At 38.5% G+C, this 22,181-nt stretch overlaps 2 protein-coding genes across 2 annotated transcripts; both read right to left on the bottom strand.

Moving 5' to 3' along the window:
• Positions 1 to 617: 617 nt before the first annotated feature.
• On the bottom strand, positions 618 to 4,994 carry LOC130472204 (uncharacterized). Its single transcript, XM_056842704.1, has one exon. The coding sequence runs from the start codon at positions 4,992 to 4,994 to the stop codon at positions 618 to 620; it is 4,377 nt and encodes a 1,458-aa protein (XP_056698682.1).
• Positions 4,995 to 16,228: 11,234 nt separating this feature from the next.
• Positions 16,229 to 17,764, bottom strand: LOC130472203 (uncharacterized). Its single transcript, XM_056842703.1, has 2 exons — positions 16,813 to 17,764; positions 16,229 to 16,548 (listed from the first exon to the last, which is right to left on the bottom strand). Exons 1-2 carry the CDS (start codon positions 17,762 to 17,764, stop codon positions 16,229 to 16,231), a joined length of 1,272 nt encoding a protein of 423 aa, XP_056698681.1.
• Between the last annotated feature and the right edge of the window lie 4,417 nt (positions 17,765 to 22,181).

The raw sequence follows: 22,181 nt of genomic DNA, 5'->3' as shown, positions 1-22,181 counted from the left end.
ACAGTACATTTGCGTTACAATGTACGAAGTAATTTTTTTTAGATCAACATTTTCTTTATTGTAAACTTAATTTTGTTATAATCGGCTAAGGTACTAAAATTTTGAACCACTTGTACTTTTGGATACTCCAATAGTTACAATAATAAGCATAGACGGTTTTTTTTTTAACAAGAAGTACATTTAACAAAGAACAAATTTACAACCTTTTTTTTTTAACGCAACAAGACGATTATATTAATTCGAAATTAAGGGTTTGTTACAAAAGCCACCTCTTGCAGAGGTAAAACATACGTTAACAAACCTAACAAACCCCCCAAATAAACTACCAAAATATTACATACTCTCCGAATGATCAAGATAGAAAACCAAAACCACCTGTAAGAGCTAGCCCCTTTACAACATTTTACTAATTTATACAACTGAGAAGATAGTGTTCTGATAATTTCCCTTTAGCCCGCAAAAACTTGTTTAAAAGGGACTTGTTTCCAGCTGATCCTTGTACCATCCTCCATGTCCTATTATATCCATACTTATAGACAAAACCAACAAAATATTCTGACGCCATATTCCAATAAAACCACATCTGCGTCTTCACAAAAACTGCTCTTCACTTGTTCTTAATTGTTGGTTACCTCACCATCTTCTAGCTCAACAATTTCTATGGGATTAGAAACTGTTGAGCCACCAACAACAAACGGTTCGAACATTTTACCCTTTCCTTTATCCTGTGTGAGATTTTGTTTTCCACCTGCAATATCTGATGCGTGCTTGATATCTGTAACTATTGAACCAAAAACAATTTGTGCCGCTGAAGAAGTTGCTGGAACTGCAGGGGTTACTTGGGTTGCACTGGTGGTTCCTATCCCAGCTTCTCTTCTTACAAACTCTGCATAATCCAGATTAGTCAATTCAAATTCTTTAAAATAGTGCTCCTTTGCACAAGCTGGTATAATGTAGTGGAGTTTGTGACCAACAGCCATCACCAAAGAATGTGCTGCAAGATCATGAGCTACTTTGTTGCAGAAACGAGGAATGTGATTGAAAGTAATGATCCAGTTCTGACTTAACATATTAGCCACTTCCTTCAGGACAGGGCTGAGCTCATGAAAACTATTCTCATTCATTTTCTCCAACATTAACTTAAGTTGGACAGCATCTGTTTCCACCTCCAATTTGTCCATGCTAAGATCCCTTGCAATGATTAAACCTTCTCTGAGCGCATACAGTTCCGCAGCCAGAGGAGAGCTCACATTGAATTTACATGAGAAGCCTACGAACCATGAGCCATTAGGCCTTCTGAAAACTCCCCCTCCTCCTGCTTCAGTCATGGATTTCCACGCTCCGTCCACATTGAGCTTCAAGAAATCTGGTTTTGGTGGGAGCCATTTGAAAGCAAAATTTCCAGCTACCTGATTCTGTTTCACATCCTTACCCTGCAAAATGAAATTAGTACTTTTCCAGTCCACAAAAAAGGAATTATATAAGGAAAAGCAATTCTTCATTTGGAGATTGAAAATAGCGTTATTTCTAGAAGTCCAGATATGCCAAATGGCTACAGAAAAAAGAACTTTCCATCTCATAGAACAAGAAAGATTAAACTTGATCCATTGTTTCCATTGAAGGTTGTAAAACGAACTGAGATCAAAATTCTCAGTATTCCAAACCCTCTGAAATATGAAAGACCATAAGATGCTTGATTGAGCACAGTCTCTGAATAAATGGATATGAGATTCTTGATCTGAGAGACATCTTGAACAAATAGAGCTAAACTGATGAATAACTCGATTTAAACCTTGGGCTACAGGAAGAATCTCATGAGCACAATTCCAAATCAGCATCCTGTATTTGTAAGGAACTTTTATTTTCCAAATAGACTTCCAGAAAGATTGACTATTGTCCACTGAGCTTAAAGAGCCATGAAGCTGAACATAGTACGCAGATTTAATGGTGAAAGCTCCAGTTTTAGAATATTGCCATCTAATAAAGTCCTCCTCTTTATCATTGGTACATAAAGGATAAGCAAGAATAAGGTTTTTGATTTGATTAGGGATTAAATGAATAATATCCTCCAAATGCCATTTTCCTCCTCGAATAATTCTATTAACGTACCAATGGGCTTTAGAATCTGGAGTTTTAACATCTTTTAGAGTATACAAAGGACCGTCCCCAATCCAGTGATGAAACCATAAGGAGGTTGACTTCCCGTTTCCTATATTAACAATCAAACCTTTTTTCAGAATCGGGCGGCCTTTAAGAATTTCCCTCCATAATGGTGATTGATTACTATTTGGGATACAATCCAAAAAATTGGATTTTTTAATATATTTTTCTTTGAAAACTTTAACCCAAAGTTTGTCTGGACGAGTCAAGATAGACCAACCTAACTTTGCCATAAAAGAAAGGTTCCATTCCCTTAACCTACGAATTCCCAAACCTCCATTATCAATAGAACTAGTAACCTTCTCCCAAGAAATCCTAGTCATGTACCTATTTCTTTCAGTTTTATTCCAAAGAAACTTGCGACTACATTTTTCTATTTTGTTCACTATAGAAATAGGCAATATATTAGTCTGCATAACATAAACCGGAAAGGAATTTAACACAGATTTAACCAAGGTACATCTACCTGCCATATTTAAAAGCTTAGCTTGCCATCCTTTTACCTTGTTAGTAGATTTATCAAGTAGTTGAAGATAATTACTAATCTTTAGTTTATTTGGTCTAATGTCAATACCTAAGTATTTCCCAAAACAAGTTGAAATTCTGAGATCATAGGGACCGGCTATCTCTTGTCTAATTGAATGATGCATCGTATTAGGGAAGATGATGGTGGATTTTTGCATACTAATCCTTAGACCTGACCTCTGTCCAAAGTCCTCTAGAGTTTTCATAATATTGCTCAAATTCCTAGCAGAGGCTGTGCTGAATAGAAAAACATCATCCGCATAAAAAACATGCGAAAGTTTAATATTTTTTGAAATAGAAACCGGGTTCCACAAACCTAAATGAACTTTCTCTTCTATCATAGTAGAAAGCCTATCTAAGCATAACACAAAGATGTAAGAGGATAAAGGATCCCCTTGTCTAATCCCCCTAGTTGGATAGAATTTGTCACAAATTTCTCCGTTCCAGAGAATAGAAATAGACGAAGACGTAATACAAGACATAATAAGAGATATAGTTTTGTGAGGGAAGTCAAAATGCAATAACGTGTCCCTTTTAAAATCCCATTCTAGACTATCATATGCCTTAGAAATATCCAATTTCAACGCCATTATTTTATTTCTCTTTTTTGCTTTATGAAAAACATGTGCCATTTCTTTAACAAGTATAACGTTGTCTTCTATTCCCCTACCTTGAATGAAGCTAGATTGTAACGGACTAACAATCCGATGAAGCACTTGTTTTAATCTTGAGGAGATAATCTTAGTTATTAGCTTGTATATAGTGTTGCATAACCCAATGGGTCTAAATTCTGTGATGCTAGAAGGCCCTTGAATTTTAGGAATTAAGGCAATGTAAGAATAATTAATTTTAGCTGGGATTTTCCCATTTTCAAAACAGGAAGCACAAAAAGTGGAAATTGAATTGTTCATATCACTCCAAAATCTTTGAAAGAAAATCGGTTGGATTCCATCTGGACCCGGGGATTTAGTAGGGTCCATATTAAAAAGATTTAAACGGACCTCATCCAAGGTAACCCTAGCCAAAAACAAAGATTTTTCAGAGTCATCCAAGCCTGTATTACTAATAGTACAACTATTTAGCAGACTCGAAAAATGAATAGTGGTAAATAAATTGACAAAGTAACTCGTGGCTAAATTTCTTAAAGAATTTTGATCTGTAATCCAATCCCCTAAGTTATTTTGTAAGGTGAGAATTTTTCCTTGCGCTTTCTTAATTTTTGCTAAGGTATGGAAGTATTTAGTATTATAATCACCAAATTTCCTCCAATTAATACCGGCTTTTTGAGCCCAAATAATTCTTTCTTTTTTATAAATATCATTAAGATCTTCAATTAGTCTAGCCTCCAGATTTACCAAAAATTGAGAGTAATGTTTACTTAACGAAATTTGAATTCCATTGATTCTAGCTAAAATGTTTCTCTTTTGATTTCTTAAATTTCCAAAAATATTATAGTTCCAGGAATGCACAGAACGAAGAAATTTATCCCTTCCTTGGAGGAAATCCTCTGTAGGAGGTTTCCAATTATTAACAAAATAAGAATGAAAATTGGGATGATGTAACCAAACCTCTTTACATCTAAAAGGATAATTTCCAGAATGATTAGGGTTTGTTAAACTTATTAAAATAGGGGCATGATCAGAATAAGTACGAGGTAAATGGTGAACTTTAGTAAAAGGGAAGGAATTTAGCCATACCGAATTCACCAAGGCACGATCGAGTCTTTCCTGAATTAGAGCAGCTCCTTGACGTGCGTTTGTCCAAGTGTAAGGACATCCATTATACCCAATATCCACAAGTCTTGCGTCATCCATGAAGTTTACTAGATCGGTGCATTGAGCTGGTTTAAAGGCTCTCCCTCCCTTCTTTTCGGATTGAGCAGTGACCTCATTTAAATCACCAAGAACCAACCACGGAGTGCTAGGAGGTGGGAGATCCCCTTGCATGCCTCGCCAATATTTGTGCCTTGCCCCTGAAGAACTAGGAGCATGCATACCCGAAACCAACGCCTCCTTACCCAGATTCTTGAAATGGAAAAGCGAGTGAAAATGATTGTTTTCAGAATCAAAGTCAATCAAGTCCACTGTTTTTTTCCAAAAAAGCCAAATACCACCTCGCTTCTCTACTGGTCTTAGTATTCTACAATCATCATAATTGAGCGACCTCATTACCTCCCTACCTCTTGATCCATCTGATTTTGTTTCCAGAAAAATGAAAATATCAGGATGATGAGAGCCAATTACCTCCTTTGCATGAGACAAAAACAAATCCCTGCATGCTCCTCGAACGTTCCACATGCAAACTTTCATACTTAAATCTGGACGTTGAAGGAACAAGTTCTTACGGAACGGGTTAATCGGGTCCGATGGATGGTGAACCCAATGACCTTCCTGAAGGAAATAATGCCCTTGGTCCAAGTATGCATACTATGTTAAGTCTAATAAATGCGGTTCAGTATTAATTAACAAGTTAATAATTCAGTGAGATCAAGTGAGCTGAATGCCTAGCTAGAGGCCGCTTCAGTTCAAGTGGAATTAATGATATTAATCCACAGCTTACTCTTGACTGAACCCGTAGGGTCACACAAATAGTACGTAAACGGATCAAGTATTTAATGGCATTAAATACTCCATCTATGAATATTCGGAACCGACGGATCTTGGTTTCAGTGGGAGCTAAGATCGTCACAGGCAAGAAATGAATACTCCGGAAACGATGATATTGCCGGAAACGGAAATATGGATCGTATCGGAAATATGAATATTATCCAAGTCGTAGATGTTGCCGGAAACGGAAACATGGTACGTATCGGAAAATATTATTGGAAATGGAAATATTACCAGAATCGGAAATATTGCCGGAAACGGAAATATTGTCAGAATCGGAAATATTACCGGAATCGGAAAATAATTCCGGAAACGGAAATATTAAATATTTGTTCGAAACGGAAATTAATTCCGGAATCGGAAATATTAAATATTGTTCGTATCGGAAATAAATTCCGGAACTGGAAATTTAATCGGAAGCGTATCGTACGAATTAGCATCGGACGAGGCCTGCCGGACGAAGGCCCAGCACGAAGCCGGGCCATCGCCCAGCAAGCACGCGCGCGCCACAAGCCCAGCCAAGGCAGCGCCCAGGCCTACCACAAGGCAGGCCCAGCGCGCGCCAAGGCCACCGTTGCGTGGGCCGCGCTGCGTGGGCTGCTGCTCGCACGCGCATGGGCAGCCCTTGTGGCTGCCGTGTGTGTGTGAGTTTGTGCTCATGCGTGATTCCTAAATCTACAAGAGTCAGTGTATGATTAAATTTCTATTCCTAATTGGATAAATTAATTAAATAGAATTCATGTAGGATTCTAATTTCAATTAATTCGTATCCTACTAGGATTACGATTCCTTTTCCATAACTCTATAAATAAAGGCCTAGGGGTCATAATTTATACACAAGTTTAAAAGTATTCAAAAGTGAGTTTTTTGAGAGAAAATTAAAACACACATCTTGCTCATAAAGTGCCGAAATTTTCTAGTACCTTAAGGGCGATTCTAGTTGGTCAATCTTAAGGCGGATCCGGACGTGCTGTGGACTATCTACGGAGGGACGACACTTGGAGTCCTAAAGACTTGTCTTGTTCGGTTCGGGCGCAGCTAGGGAGGGCACGCAACAAAGAGTATGCATCTAAATTATGCTATATGATTATGTGTAAATAATATGTTGTCCTGGGTTAATGGTTGTTTCCGCATGATCTATGTAATGTCATATGTATCATAACCTAACAGTGGTATCACGAGCCCCTTATTATTTTCATAATCTAAATTGCATGAACATGGTTAAATATTACAAATTTGCAAGAATTAAAAGGGGTGATTAATTTTCGTAATTGTTAATTAATTGCAAATTGCGTTTATTTAATTATACGTACGCAGTTTTTTCGGCAGTTTCTTCGTTACTCATCCGAATTGAGTGATTTTTGTGTCAATTCCGCATGTAAAAGGCATTCTAAAATTTTGACAAAAATAATATTTTTCTGCCGAACCCAGAATTCTCAAATTCGAAGCCTAACTATGACTTTTCGAAGGTTTTAGTTTTTCGAATGCAAAATTTCGTAAATTTAAAGATGTTAAATTAAATATTTGCGATTCTTGTTGATAAATCTTGAATTTTTGATTGACCTACTGCATATGTTTAACAAGTTTGAATGCCTAGTCTTGTTAATTATGCAATCTAATTTGTAATTATGATTAATTTGTTGAAAATTAGAATAATTTAGAATTAATTTGATTTTCATAATTAATTGTAATTTAATTAGAAACCTATGATTAAAAACCACCATAAAAATTGTAAATTTACGATAAATTTTAAATTTTTATGACCTAGACTTGAATCCATAACAATCGGAAATCAATTGGATAATAAATTTTCGATTTTTCGCCCTAAAATTATGAAATTAATAATATTTATTAATTTGTCATTAATTTTAAATATAAATTTTAAATTTTTATGCGATTCGTTCATATAACTTGCACGCACGAAGCAATGGACGCTTCGTGTTACCCTTAAGGGGTGTTGTATAATGCGGGCATGCGACGACGAGCAAGGGAGCTCGTCGCCCGTGCGGCACGAATGCAATGAGCAAGGGCGTAGTGCACGAGCGCAAGGCAGCAGCCCTGCCTTGTGTCGTGTGCCACGAGCAATGAACGAATGGGCATGGGCGAAGGGCGAGCCAAGGCAGTCGCGTGTGGGCAGCAAGCGAGCTGCGCCACAGCGCGCGCTGCCTCGCACAAGAGCGCGCAGCCTCGCGCGCAGCGAGCGCAAGCTCGCGTGCCACGAGCGCTGCGCCCAGCATCACTCGCGCGCACAGCGCGCGATGTCGCGCGCCAGCGAGCGATGGCTCGCGCCAGCGAGCGATGTCGCGCGCCCAGCGAGCGATGGCTCGCGCCCCCAGCGAGCGATGTCGCGCGCCCAGCGAGCGATGTCGCGCGCGCGCACTGCGAGCGATAGCTCGCGTGCGATGAACGCTGGCGCGCGCAGCGAGCACAATGTGTGCGGAGGCTTGCGATAGGGAAGCAGCAGCTATGCGACGAGCGCATGGGCTGCGCGCACATGGCCAGCAATGGCTGTGTGCGTACGGTCCATGGGCGTGCAACGCGTAGGGTGTTTGCGTTACGATTTGATCGTTTTGAATGTTTAATTTGAAAAATTTCAGTTCACGTAATTTTAATTAATTTTAAAATTAATAATTTGAATTATTTTCTTGGATTTTAATTTTGAATATTATAATTATAATAAATGTTATTTATTCTAATTATTTTACTAAAATTAAAATCATGAATTAATTTAAATACGACTGAAAACAAATTAAATTTTTGGATTCGATTATAAATTGGTATGAGCTTTAAATTTTAATTAAATTTGTATGTTTCCGGTTGGACTAGAAATACATTTTTATGTTTAAAATTGGTAAAGCATATGAATTTATTGGTTTAAGTGGGAGCGCTTTTTAGTCATAAACTCTTGATTAGGTCTACAAATCCTTAAGGTTAAAACAACTTGATTAGAATTAATAAGGACTGAATAATTGGTAGATTATTGGTGCCCTTGATTAATTGCTGCAAATGTTTACGTGATGCATAATGTGTTTTACTAACCAGCTATGTGGGCCATTCATGATAATGAATGGGTGAATGGTATATATTGTATATGTACTGTTTTGCAGGTTATGAAGTGACTAGTATGGCCCAAATAGGATAGAAAATATGGTCTGCGTACCATTAATTTGAATGTAATTGGTCTAAAGTACCAAAGTTATTTTTCAATTCAAATATGGTCTGCGAACCATCAAATAGTTGTAATTAGTTATAGCTTATCCTATTTGAAGAAAATGGTGCCTCCCACGGAGATTTTCAAGACGGACTTTGAAGTCAAAGCTTCAAGATGAAGTCGGGCCATACTAGATCACAAATATCTTATGCATGTTTTAAGTTATTTATTGCTTTAAATATGTCTTAAAATGCATGAGATCAAAAGCTTGATTATGTTGCATGATTAAGGATTTTAGTTCACTTAAAATCTAACCAACATAGTAAGAGCCTTAAGTTCCAAACTTAAAAATTGAGTTAAAAGGTGCCATGCCAAAATATACACTTGCTTGGATATCCTTTACATCAATCTAGTAATAGTTTTCGCTCAGCGAGGTGTTACTTATTGGTCCTAAAGGGGCAAGGTACACAAATAAATGTGAGTACATGTTAGTTTTGGTGAAACTCAACGATATAAGTAAGGAGTCCTTTTATGTCGTGGCAAATTCGATAGGTTTTCCTAATAAGTTCTTAGACGTACCTATCAACCAAGAATAGTTTCTAGACTATTAGCAAAAGGCTTTTGCTTACCTAAGATGTTCTAGGATTAAGTCGACAAACTGTGCTTAGTTCTTCAATGATTTTAGGATCTTGGAATCATTTTATTCACACCTGCCGGAACACATAACTTGAATAAAATGCTTAATAAACATTGAATTATGCATGTATGCTAGAATTTAAGTTTATTAAGAGAAACTGTGAATGGTTATTTATTTGTTTATTCTTTTCAATTGTAGTTTTAATATGGCAAACAACAATCAAAACATCATCATGGGTTCTGAGCTTATGGTCAAGCTGAACCTGACAAATTTTCTTGAATGGGAAGCTAAGCTAGTTGAAATAGTCAAACTCAATGGACTTGAGTATGTACTATCACATCCCATGCCAAGCTACTATGCCAGAGACATGACCCCTGAGAGATTTTACGCCTGGGATGCGGATCTCAAAAAGGTTATGAGTCTCATGCTGAACAATATCCCTGATGATTGGGCTAGAAGGTTTGTAGCCTATGAACCTTTTACGCTCATCAAGAATCTGAGGGATATCTGTCGTGGAAGTACGGAGGACAGGGACCTGAACGTCCATGAGTTGATTGAATCAATGTCTGGTCTAAAGGTTAGTTCTCCCAACAGGTGTTATAGGATGGAGGTCCAAGAAACACATGTTCAGCTCCTTCGCACTAAACAGAGGGTAGGCGTCCCACTGAGGTTCCATGTGGATCTTATGTGTTCATATTTTGATCGCCTAAGTCTACTAGGAACACCAATAAGCGAAAGGATGGCAGTCTCTGTCTTGCTCAATTCACTACACAGTGGGTTTGGTCGCTTCAAGCAACAATACCTAAGTGAACCAAGAGAAGAAACAGTTGCAGAATTTATTCACCTTATCAGAAAGGCTGAAATAGTACTGGACTGTGAAGCCAAAGATTTACTCAAGGCTAGAAAGAGACCATTCAAGAAAGGTGGAAAGTCCAAGGGCAATGCTAGATCAAAGCAGGACAAGTCCACATCAAGCTGTCTTTATTGTGATGGAATAGGCCATTACAAAAGAGAATGTCCAAAGCTAAAGGAAGATCAGAAGAACGGAACAGTCGTTCCATCTTCAGGTATTTTCGTTATAGACTGTATACTTGCTAATTCAACTTCTTGGGTATTAGATACAGGTTGTGGCTCACACTTATGTTCCAATCCACAGGGACTAAGAAGAAGTAGAAAGTTAAGCAAGGGTGAAGTCGACCTACGAGTGGGAAATGGAGCACGGATTGCTGCATTAGCTGTAGGAACTTACTATTTGTCGTTGCCCTCCGGGCTAGTTTTGGAACTGGAAGAATGTTTCCATGTTCCAAGTCTTACTAAAAACATCATTACAGTTTCTTGCTTAGATGCTAAGGGATTTTCCTTTATAATAAAAGACAATAGTTGTTCGTTTTATTTTAAAGAGATGTTTTATGGATCTGCTAGATTAGTCAATGGACTTTATTTATTAGATCACGACAAACAAGTATATAACATAAATACCAAAAAGGCCAAAAAGGATGATTCAGATCTCACCTATCTGTGGCATTGTCGATTAGGCCATATAAACTTGAAACGCTTAGAAAGACTTCAAAGGGAAGGAATTCTAGAACCATTTAACTTAGAGGATTATGGTAAATGCGAATCATGTTTACTTGGCAAAATGACAAAGCAACCTTTCTCTAAAGTTGGAGAAAGAGCAAATGAACTATTGGGTTTAATCCATACAGATGTATGTGGACCAATGAGTACAAATGCTAGAGGTGGTTTCAGCTACTTTATCACTTTCACTGATGACTTCAGTAGGTATGGTTATGTCTACCTAATGAAGCATAAGTCTGAATCCTTTGACAAATTCAAGGAATTTCAGAGTGAAGTAGAGAATCAATTAGGCAAGAAGATTAAGGCACTGCGGTCTGATAGAGGCGGTGAATATCTGAGCTATGAATTTGATGACCATCTGAAAGAATGTGGAATTCTATCAGAATTGACTCCTCCTGGAACACCACAATGGAACGGTGTGTCAGAACGGAGGAACAGAACCTTGCTAGACATGGTCAGGTCAATGATGGGTCAGGCCGAACTTCCATTAGAATTTTGGGGACATGCACTAAATACAGCTGCACTCACTATAAATAGAGCTCCGTCTAAAGCTGTCGAAAAGACTCCATACGAATTATGGTTTGGAAAGCCTCCAAATGTGTCTTTTCTTAAGATTTGGGGATGTGAAGTATACGTCAAACGATTAATTTCAGACAAACTTCATCCAAAATCTGACAAATGTATCCTTGTGGGCTATCCAAAGGAAACAAAGGGGTATTACTTCTACAATACATCTGAGAAGAAAGTGTTTGTTGCTCGAGATGGTGTCTTTTTGGAGAAGGATCACATTTCCAAAATGACAAGTGGGAGAAAAGTAGACCTCGAAGAAATTCGAGTCGAACAACAAACTCTAGAGAATGCTCAAGATGACATTCAGGATGAAACTCAGAGATCTTTAGAAGAATCTGGTGAGAATCATGGTCAATCTAGAAATGTTACCCCGCGTAGATCGCAAAGATATAGATCTCAACCGGAAAGGTACTTAGGTATTTTGACGAACGAGAGCTATGACGTTCTATTACTTGAAAGTGATGAACCTGCGACTTACAAGCAAGCTATGACGAGCCCTAGCTCCAAGCAGTGGCAAGAAGCCATGCAATCTGAATTAGACTCCATGTCTGAAAACCAAGTATGGGATTTGGTCGATTTGCCAGATGGCTACCAAGCCATTGGAAGCAAATGGGTTTTCAAACTGAAAAAGGACAAGGATGGGAAACTTGAAGTTTTCAAAGCTAGATTGGTTGCAAAAGGTTACAGGCAAGTCCACGGTGTGGATTACGATGAAACCTTTTCACCAGTTGCAATGCTAAAGTCTATTCGAATAATGTTAGCAATCGCTGCATATTACGATTACGAAATATGGCAGATGGATGTCAAAACTGCTTTCTTAAACGGCGTTTTAACAGAAACTGTGTTTATGACACAGCCTGAAGGTTTTGAGGATCCAAAGAATGCTAAAAAGGTATGCAAGCTAAAGAAGTCAATCTACGGATTGAAGCAGGCATCCAGGAGCTGGAATATACGTTTTGATGAAGCAGTCAGTGACTTTGGTTTCATCAAGAACGCGGACGAATCTTGTGTATACAAGAAGGTCAGTGGGAGCAAAATTGCTTTCCTAGTATTATATGTCGACGACATATTGCTTATCGGAAATGACATTCCTATGTTGAACTCTGTCAAGATTTGGCTTGGGAAATGTTTTTCGATGAAGGATCTAGGAGAAGCACAGTACATATTGGGCATCAAGATTTACAGAGATAGATCTAAAAAGATGATTGGACTTAGTCAAAGCACTTATATCAATAAGGTGCTTGATAGGTTCAAGATGGTGGACTCCAAGCGAGGCTACCTACCCATGTCTCATGGAATGACTCTAAGCAAGACTCAGTGCCCAAAAACACTTGATGAGCGTAGACGAATGAATGGGATTCCATATGCATCATTGATTGGTTAAATAATGTATGCTATGATATGTACACGCCCGGATGTTGCGTACGCACTCAGTGCTACGAGCAGATACCAGTCAGACCCAGGAGAGGCGCATTGGACTGCTGCCAAGAATATTCTGAAGTACCTGAAAAGGCACAAAGATGACTTCCTGGTCTATGGTGGAGATGATGAATTAATTGTTAAAGGCTATACGGACGCAAGTTTCCAAACCGACAAAGATGATTTCAGATCACAGTCTGGGTTTGTCTTCTGCCTCAACGGAGGAGCAGTAAGCTGGAAAAGTGCTAAGCAAAGCACCATTGCGGATTCTACAACTGAAGCGGAGTACATTGCTGCACATGAAGCAGCAAAGGAAGCTATATGGCTAAGGAAGTTCATAGGTGAACTTGGTGTAGTCCCCTCCATTAAAGGACCAATAGCCCTGTATTGTGATAATAACGGAGCTATTGCACAGGCAAAAGAGCCTAGACACCACCAGAGAGTCAAGCATGTACTTCGTAGATTTCACCTTCTACGAGAGTTCGTTGAAAGAAAAGAAGTCGAGATAAGCAAAATTGGAACTGATGACAACATATCAGATCCATTAACTAAACCTCTGCCGCAAGCGAAGCACAACTCGCACACTGCAGCTATGGGAATCAAGCATATTGGAGAATGGCTTTGATGTCTCTGTTTAATGTTTTAAAGTTTTAGAGTTTAAATCTTTGTAAAACATTATTGGTTAATCATTCACAATAAATGAAAGGAATTCATTTTTCCATTTAATTTGTGGTTTATTAAATGATGAGTCCCTTCAACTTGACGATATATTCAAGATAGACTGTCAGGACCAGTCCTGTGACTAAGAAATGTCTATCAAGTGAACTTGAATGTCAAAGGTTGAAAATGGTCCCTAATCGGAGTTTTCTATAAAATTGGACGCATAGAAAACGTTAGACGATTAGAATGCAAGATGACTAGTAGTTCTGTTTCTTGAACTATGTGGACATGGCAATGTCATAATCATTTGCATAGATACTTACTTTGGGAAGACTAGTATCGGACAAGACCTATGAAACTTTACTGTAAGAGATGAAAGTCTGTCATAAGTAAATTTCATTAAATTATTAGACACTAAATCCTCAATACCTGAGTGATTTGAGATTACTTGTTTGAGAACTGGTTGCTTTGACGTTGACCAACCGTCGCACCGTAAAAGGAGGCTATAAAGGCAACGCTCAGGTAATCACCTATCAAACGAAGTCTAATCTCAAGATCGCAAGATTGGGATTGTCCTCTCATAAATCGGGATGAGATGCTTAAAAGTTGTACAAGGCCACTCGGAGAGCTAGAAACTGTGAAATGCATGGCCGTGCTCGGATGAATCATAGGCTATGATTATCTGTTTATTTGATCAGTTGAACTCTGAAACCGAGGAACACCTCTGGACATAATAAGGATGACAACTCTTACCTTATGTTCAAGAGCAAGCATCGAGCGACAAAGGAATTAGGAAATGCACACTTGTCCCTAAGGACAAGTGGGAGACTGAAGGAAATAATGCCCTTGGTCCAAGTATGCATACTATGTTAAGTCTAATAAATGCAGTTCAGTATTAATTAACAAGTTAATAATTCAGTGAGATCAAGTGAGCTGAATGCCTAGCTAGAGGCCGCTTCAGTTCAAGTGGAATTAATGATATTAATCCACAGCTTACTCTTGACTGAACCCGTAGGGTCACACAAATAGTACGTAAACGGATCAAGTATTTAATGGCATTAAATACTCCATCTATGAATATTCGGAACCGACGGATCTTGGTTTCAGTGGGAGCTAAGATCGTCACAGGCAAGAAATGAATACTCCGGAAACGATGATATTGCCGGAAACGGAAATATGGATCGTATCGGAAATATGAATATTATCCAAGTCGTAGATGTTGCCGGAAACGGAAACATGGTACGTATCGGAAAATATTATTGGAAATGGAAATATTACCAGAATCGGAAATATTGCCGGAAACGGAAATATTGTCAGAATCGGAAATATTACCGGAATCGGAAAATAATTCCGGAAACGGAAATATTAAATATTTGTTCGAAACGGAAATTAATTCCGGAATCGGAAATATTAAATATTGTTCGTATCGGAAATAAATTCCGGAACTGGAAATTTAATCGGAAGCGTATCGTACGAATTAGCATCGGACGAGGCCTGCCGGACGAAGGCCCAGCACGAAGCCGGGCCATCGCCCAGCAAGCACGCGCGCGCCACAAGCCCAGCCAAGGCAGCGCCCAGGCCTACCACAAGGCAGGCCCAGCGCGCGCCAAGGCCACCGTTGCGTGGGCCGCGCTGCGTGGGCTGCTGCTCGCACGCGCATGGGCAGCCCTTGTGGCTGCCGTGTGTGTGTGAGTTTGTGCTCATGCGTGATTCCTAAATCTACAAGAGTCAGTGTATGATTAAATTTCTATTCCTAATTGGATAAATTAATTAAATAGAATTCATGTAGGATTCTAATTTCAATTAATTCGTATCCTACTAGGATTACGATTCCTTTTCCATAACTCTATAAATAAAGGCCTAGGGGTCATAATTTATACACAAGTTTAAAAGTATTCAAAAGTGAGTTTTTTGAGAGAAAATTAAAACACACATCTTGCTCATAAAGTGCCGAAATTTTCTAGTACCTTAAGGGCGATTCTAGTTGGTCAATCTTAAGGCGGATCCGGACGTGCTGTGGACTATCTACGGAGGGACGACACTTGGAGTCCTAAAGACTTGTTCTTGTTCGGTTCGGGCGCAGCTAGGGAGGGCACGCAACAAAGAGTATGCATCTAAATTATGCTATATGATTATGTGTAAATAATATGTTGTCCTGGGTTAATGGTTGTTTCCGCATGATCTATGTAATGTCATATGTATCATAACCTAACACTTCCCAATCCTTCCAAAATTGGGGTTTCCCTGTCAGCGGAATATCCTCCACCTGAATTGGTGTGAGATATGTGAAAATCTGCCTCTGACCCAAAGTTGGATTCCAGTATTTCGCTTGAATTTGAACACCCACCACTTCCTCCTTGGTGAGATACATTGCTGTAAGGCGATCGGGGTGGCCCATGTCTTGACCTTGAGTTTCGAAACGCAAGGGAACTATGGTAACTCCTCTTGGCAACGGAGGTAGAGGTTGGCGATTCAAAACCGGCGCCCGGGTCGGAGCCCCGAACACCCAGTTGCGCTTGCCTGCAATTAGCCTCGGCCCCACCGCTATTGGTGAATTCGGGTTTCTCTCCCGATTGTAACCCCTGTTTCTCAGAGGCAAGGAATATGGAGGGCCTTTGTAATTGAGGGTGTTGAGGGTTTTCAAACTGCTCCTCAGTTCTCCCAATGTTGCTGCCGTTCCTTTCCTGGTCGTGCATGTCGACATCGGCGATGAAGGAAATAGATTCAGAGTTCGATCGGACTTCTGTTCCCAAGGGTCTTCCGGTAATCTTGTTGGGATATTGACCGGAATCCTGCCAAATTCCTTCCTTTTCCCTAATTCCTGAGATCGTCGCTGATAAGTGGTTATTATTGGCGATGACATCTCCATGCATGTGACAGTCTTCTTTTGATCGGACTCCATGAGAAATAGAAGAAGAAGAACTAAAAGGTGTTTGTTTTTTTTGGTGAAGAGAGAGAGAGTGTAGAAGAAGGGGAGTGGGTGATAGGAACTGCTGCATTCTTTGGACTATTTGAAGTGTTGTTTGTGGGGGTAGAGCAAGGGTTTAAAGCACCAACAGCCAATGTGTCGTCGCCCAACGGCTTCGAGCTTGGAGCCACGTGTTGGAACTCTCTGTTATCATTAATATTTTTGCTTGTTGAGATAGAGAATAGATTTTCTTCATTATTCAAAACCATAAAATTATTAGTAGACAAATGGAGCTGCTTTGTTGATTGGGCGGAAGAAGAAGAGGGTAAGTCACCTGCATTTTTTGAAGAACTCGTAGCATTTATTCTGGAAATAACCTGCTAGTTATTGGATTTCTTCCCATAGTCATTAATTTTCGAATTGTTCGAGGTAGTCCCTCCCGATTTTCCTTTATAATTGTCCATTCGTTGTTTAGTGTATTTCTTATTAGTAACTAAAGTCCAGGGCCCATATTCTTGGGTTGTATTGTTATTTAATTTTTGTGGAACCTCTAAACCCTCCGCAATACTACTATTATTTCCTCGATCCTGATTATTACAATCATTAGAGGAGAGATCCTTAATATAAGGACTACTTTGATCCAAATGTTTTTTGTTTAAACAATTCTGTTTTACATGCCCAATTCTTCCACATTCAAAACATAAGGTATCGAGATTCTCATAAGCTATTGTCTGCCAATCCCCACCGACCCAAACTTTTGTAATTAGTGGTTTATCCAAATCGACCTCAATGAAAACCCGAGCATAGCGGGCCCTAGTTAATTTGTCTGTGGCATAATCTACTCGAATGGGTTTGCCCGCTAATCCCGCAATACAAAACAACGCTTCCTTATCATAATACTCCACAGGTAACTCCGAGAATCTAGCCCAAACCATAATTTTGTCAAAATTATGTAAAGATGGTCTAAAATTTGGTTTCCAAGTAGTTAGCATAAGATAGTGATCTAAAATGAACCATGGACCTCCAAATAAGGTTTTTTCATAGTCTTCCTCAGTCGAAAAACGAAAATAAAAAACTCCTTTCCCTACATCAATAATTTCTAAAGTTCCTTTAATTCTCCACATAGCTCTTACCCTTGTTTCCATATAAGACGATTTAATATTTAGCCCTAGACATTTACCCATTAAGGTGTGTTTCCAAGGATTTCTTAATCTAGCTAAGGTATTTTTATCAAAATGAACTACTAAATTACCTTCTGGTGTCATGTCTTCTTGTTCTTCATTCAAATCCTTAGATGCCGTTATAATTCCTTTAGCCTCCTCGAACCATTGCGTGGATTTGCTAACAGCCTCTCGAAAAGAGATGATTGGTCTTGCTATTTTTGTTGATCCTTCGTGTGGTAATTTTTTGTCTGAATTCCTTTGATTCTTCGTGGTTTCCTCCATTTGATCCGTCAAATCTTCCATAAGAACCTCCCTTTGCTCAGTTAGGTGTTGATTATGGTGTGCATGCAGATCATTTGGATTAGGAGACGGCGTCTCCTCCTCCATTTTGATCTAGGGTTTTGTTGAGAACAAATATGAATTGACTTTCCTAAGGTTCTCTCTAGTTTCTCTCTCTAGTTTCTCAGCGTCACAACAACAAATTTACAACCTAGGTACTAAGAGAAACTAAAGAACAACAAGAACATTGTAAAAGGAAACAACAACTACAACCCAACCGAAAGAAAAGGTGGTCGATGAACATGCCCACAAAGATGCCTTGCCTTAAACCAGGGACTAGGAGCCTGATAGACCAAGAGGGACTCAAACCCACACTAGCCCTTTACACCCCACCACATACATAAAAAGGGAAGGATGAAAACGGCAATGGAGGAAGTATGACACCAGCAAAGAGACCTTAACATTGCAGAGACCTTCAAGCTTGGTGATTAATTTAAGCGAAGAAAACCCCTGACGAAGAATGCAACCTGTTGAACTACGGACACATGACACCAGTCCACTCCTAGAAAGACATAACAACTTCCCATAAGAGATGAAATGCAACTCGGAGAACCACTTTCCATCATGACTCTGCCATGAGAAACCTTGCACCCGAATGCAAGCTCTCTTCCCACAACTCCAACCATGAAGTTAGGAAGAAAATTGGAGGACATTAATTGGTTACCCCCGTACATTAAATATGGGAAACCTCCTTCAATAGATTGATTAACATCAATGACAAACGATGACATCACCAACAAACTAACAACACTACCAATAGGAATAACAACCCCGTATGCAGACGAAACGACATCTCAATAAACTTAGTATTCCATCAAATAACTTCTGAAGGAAAACCCAAACCTAATATCCTCAGGATAACAACTATGCTGAATTTCCTCCCCCACACAAGGGAGGTGCAACACACTGTCCAAACACCTTGAGCAGGGAAAAGCTTCCTTATGCAAACCCCAATATAATAGTACAACCCCTTGGGTTACCTAACCCACATACCAATAGTCCCCCAAATTAACCAACAAAATCAGAGCAAATGAAGCCAACAAACCAAATGACAACAACTGACTAGGAAAGTCCTACTCAAGAAACTCCAAAACACCAACCTACCCATAAACCCAACAACCTCAAAAGAAAGCAGACTAACTAAAGAGAAGAAAGAAAAATCATATCAATCGGGTAGGCAACAGCAATCGGAGAAACCCCTAACATATCGAACTTACGTATTAAGGAAGAAGAGTAGACAAAAAGGAAAATTAAGAAATCCCACAAACCATCGAAAAAAGGCGGTGGGTGAACTCCAAAACCTGATCAAACCTGGAGAATCACCCATAAAAACACCCCACACCACCCAGACGAAGGAAGCTAACAAAAATGTAGGGGTTTACAATTAAATACATAACATGATAGCGGAATAACCCCAAAACCAGAAAACGTGTATAAAGTATGGTTTAAGCAATACATACGTTTGTAGCGTGTTTTCCTCTTATGTCTACGGACACGAACAAGAACTCCAATCGTAGTTCCTCTACTTGATTCACTGAAAGTGCAGATCCGCCTTGATGATTGATAGCTTAGATATTAATCAAGGTTTTTAAACTTTTGGGAAGAACACTCTAATGGGGGCAGAATGAGAATTAGTGTAACGCCCCGACCTCTAATTCAATTATTAAAGCATAATTAGCAGCGGAATTAACCTAATTGGTCGGGACATTACCTGCCGTAACTTCCTTTTCGGAAATTACAAGGCAAACATCAATCATAAGCCTTTAAATACTCCAATATACATATAATAATCCTTTATATTACCAAAATGAAAGTACATTACTTACTAAAAGTCTTTAATTAAAATTTTGAAACTATTAGAACCGTAAACATAAACTAGGTGGATAATATTAAAGTGAAACTCCTCGCCACTACTCGTGTCCATCATCCCCCGCAGTACCTAAAACGGAAAACAAAACGGTGAGCCGAAGACTCAGTAACGAACTATTCTAGCAGCGTAAATTCATTTCAATTCATTTTATTTAATAACACAGGGAGAATAGAATAAGTAAAACATTTAATAAAACATCATATTCAATTCATTCATAAACTTTGCAATTTAACATGCTAGTTGTCGGCAAGTACGAACCGTGAAGGAATTCTCCACTGGGCCTGGGCCCATAAGAGCCTGGGCTCATCATCGTAACATGGGCCTGGGCCCTGAGCCTGGACTCATAAACCATGGGAGCCTGGGCTCGTAATCCATGGGTGGACAGGTGTCCGTGGTGCATGCATGACCGATAGATAGGAAGATGGTAGTTTATATACCGCCAGACAAACCAGGTCTTTCACTTTCATTTTATCATGTTTTATGTATTTTTACTAAGCCTTGGCTTGTATTTCAGTTCGAAATAACATAACTCATTTAGCTCATAAAACATCATTTTGATCCTGTGATCAATAAACATATCATTTCTTTCAAAGCGTTGCATAAACATAATTTTATGAGAAAACTCAATCAAATCATATTATAATAAACAATTCAAACAAATCATATTTCATCCCACAATCCATAAAACACATCAAAACATTTAATTCATAAATTCAATCATAACGTCATAACTTCATAAATCATATTTATAAGAGGATTGCGGGTACTAGCAATAGCCGTTACCTCACTTCCACGACTTTGCTAAGGATTTTCGTTGGTTCGTTCGTCCTGAGCTCCGAGTCCAATTTCTTTAAAAATATTAAATAATTGAATTAGTACCAAAATGATAAATAATTTAACTTAATAATTTCGAAACTTTATAATTAACCAATTTTCTAATAATAATGTTAAAAAAAAATATAATTTCATAGTTTTAATGAAAATATAATTAAACGCCAATTTTAGTGAAGAATATAATTAATTGAAATTTCAATCGAAATATATATTTTTTCCTTAATTAATTTACACGAAAATCTTATTTAAATTTTGTCCTTGATAAATCCGTTTAGTAACTTATTTTAGTTAAATCGATAATATAATTTTAAATCAATATTTTATAAAATCATAAATTTTATAAGTAATAAATTTAATAAATAACGAATTTTAATAAAATCTAATTTCAAAATTTAACGAAATATTATTATTAATCGAATTTGCGATCAAAATACATGTATATTTTATGAATCGATTTTAATAAAAATATTATTTAAATTCCATTTTGATAGATAAAACTAGAATCTTATTTTCATAAAAATTGATAATAAAACCTTAAAAATAATAAATAATTTTATTAGAAATTAACTAAACTATCAAATTTATTAAGGCATACAAGTTTATAATGAGAAAATCTGAAAATGCAAATTCAGATCTTAACTTACCAAAGGCCCAATTCAATTGGCCCAACCTTAATTTTGGGTTTGAGGGAAAATAAAAGCCAAAGTTTTAAAATTGGATTTCTGGTTTTGGTTTTTGGGATAAGGCACGACAAGGGAGGAGGGAGAGGAGACGGACGAGGAGAAGGAAAGAGGAGGGAGAAAGGAAGGGTGGCTGGGGACTCGACGCCGACAGGCGACAGTGATGCCGGTGGTTTGGTGGCGGCAGAACGGCGAGGGAAGGGGGAAAAGAGCACGAACAGGGGCGAAAACAAGGGAGATTGGGGTGGTTTCGTGGGTGGTTCTGGGCGGAGGGGAGGACGGCTCGCCGGGGAGAGTGGCGGCGGAGGTTGGTTTGCAAGATGAAGGGGGTAAGTTGGTTGCTGCGTGGCGTTGGTGGTGGTGCAAGCAAGGAAAGAAGAAGAAACAGGGGAGGGAGCAGGGGGATTCGAAGAGCAAGGGAGGTGAGGGTGGTGCTTGCGGTGGGTGTGGCGGCGGTCGTGCTTGATCAGGGTGGTTCTGGTGGTTGTTGGACGGTGGTAGTAGTGGTGGTAGTCAGCCAGTGATGGTGGTTGTGGGTGGTGGTTTGAACCGAGAAGGAAAACAAGGAAGGAATGTTTTGTTTTTCTGCTTTATTGATTGATTTTGGGTGAAGAACAAATTGGCAATTGTCTTATTATAAACTGAGAAGGGTGAAGAAGAAGATTCAGCCCTTGGGGATCAAGCAATTGAACCAAGACTGAATTGAGAGGAAAAGGGGAAACAAGCAAAATGCTCCTTGTTTTGTACGTGGGAAGCAAGGGAAGAGAAGAAAAATGGAATCTTGCTATTCCAAAGGCATTTTTATTTTATTTTTTTTTGTAAATTCACAATATTAGGTTAAAAATTCAGAAATTATTGCAACTTTCGGAAATTTATAAAAATAGAAAAGTTTAAATAAATAAATTCGTATAAAAGTGTCATTAACGAAAAGTAAATAAATTTTCGTTCATAATTTTATCGTTTAAAATAAATCGTAAAAATGATTAAAATAACGAAATTCGATTATTCGTAATTTAATTAAAACGAAATCAAGTTAATAAATATTTTTAATTTTAATAAATCGAATTTAAAATTTCGGGGT

This window comes from Spinacia oleracea, chromosome 4 (assembly GCF_020520425.1).
Source record: "Spinacia oleracea cultivar Varoflay chromosome 4, BTI_SOV_V1, whole genome shotgun sequence".
NCBI lineage: Eukaryota > Viridiplantae > Streptophyta > Magnoliopsida > Caryophyllales > Amaranthaceae > Spinacia > Spinacia oleracea.
Note: the sequence above shows the minus strand (reverse complement) of the source record. Positions and strands in the feature narration are given on the sequence as shown.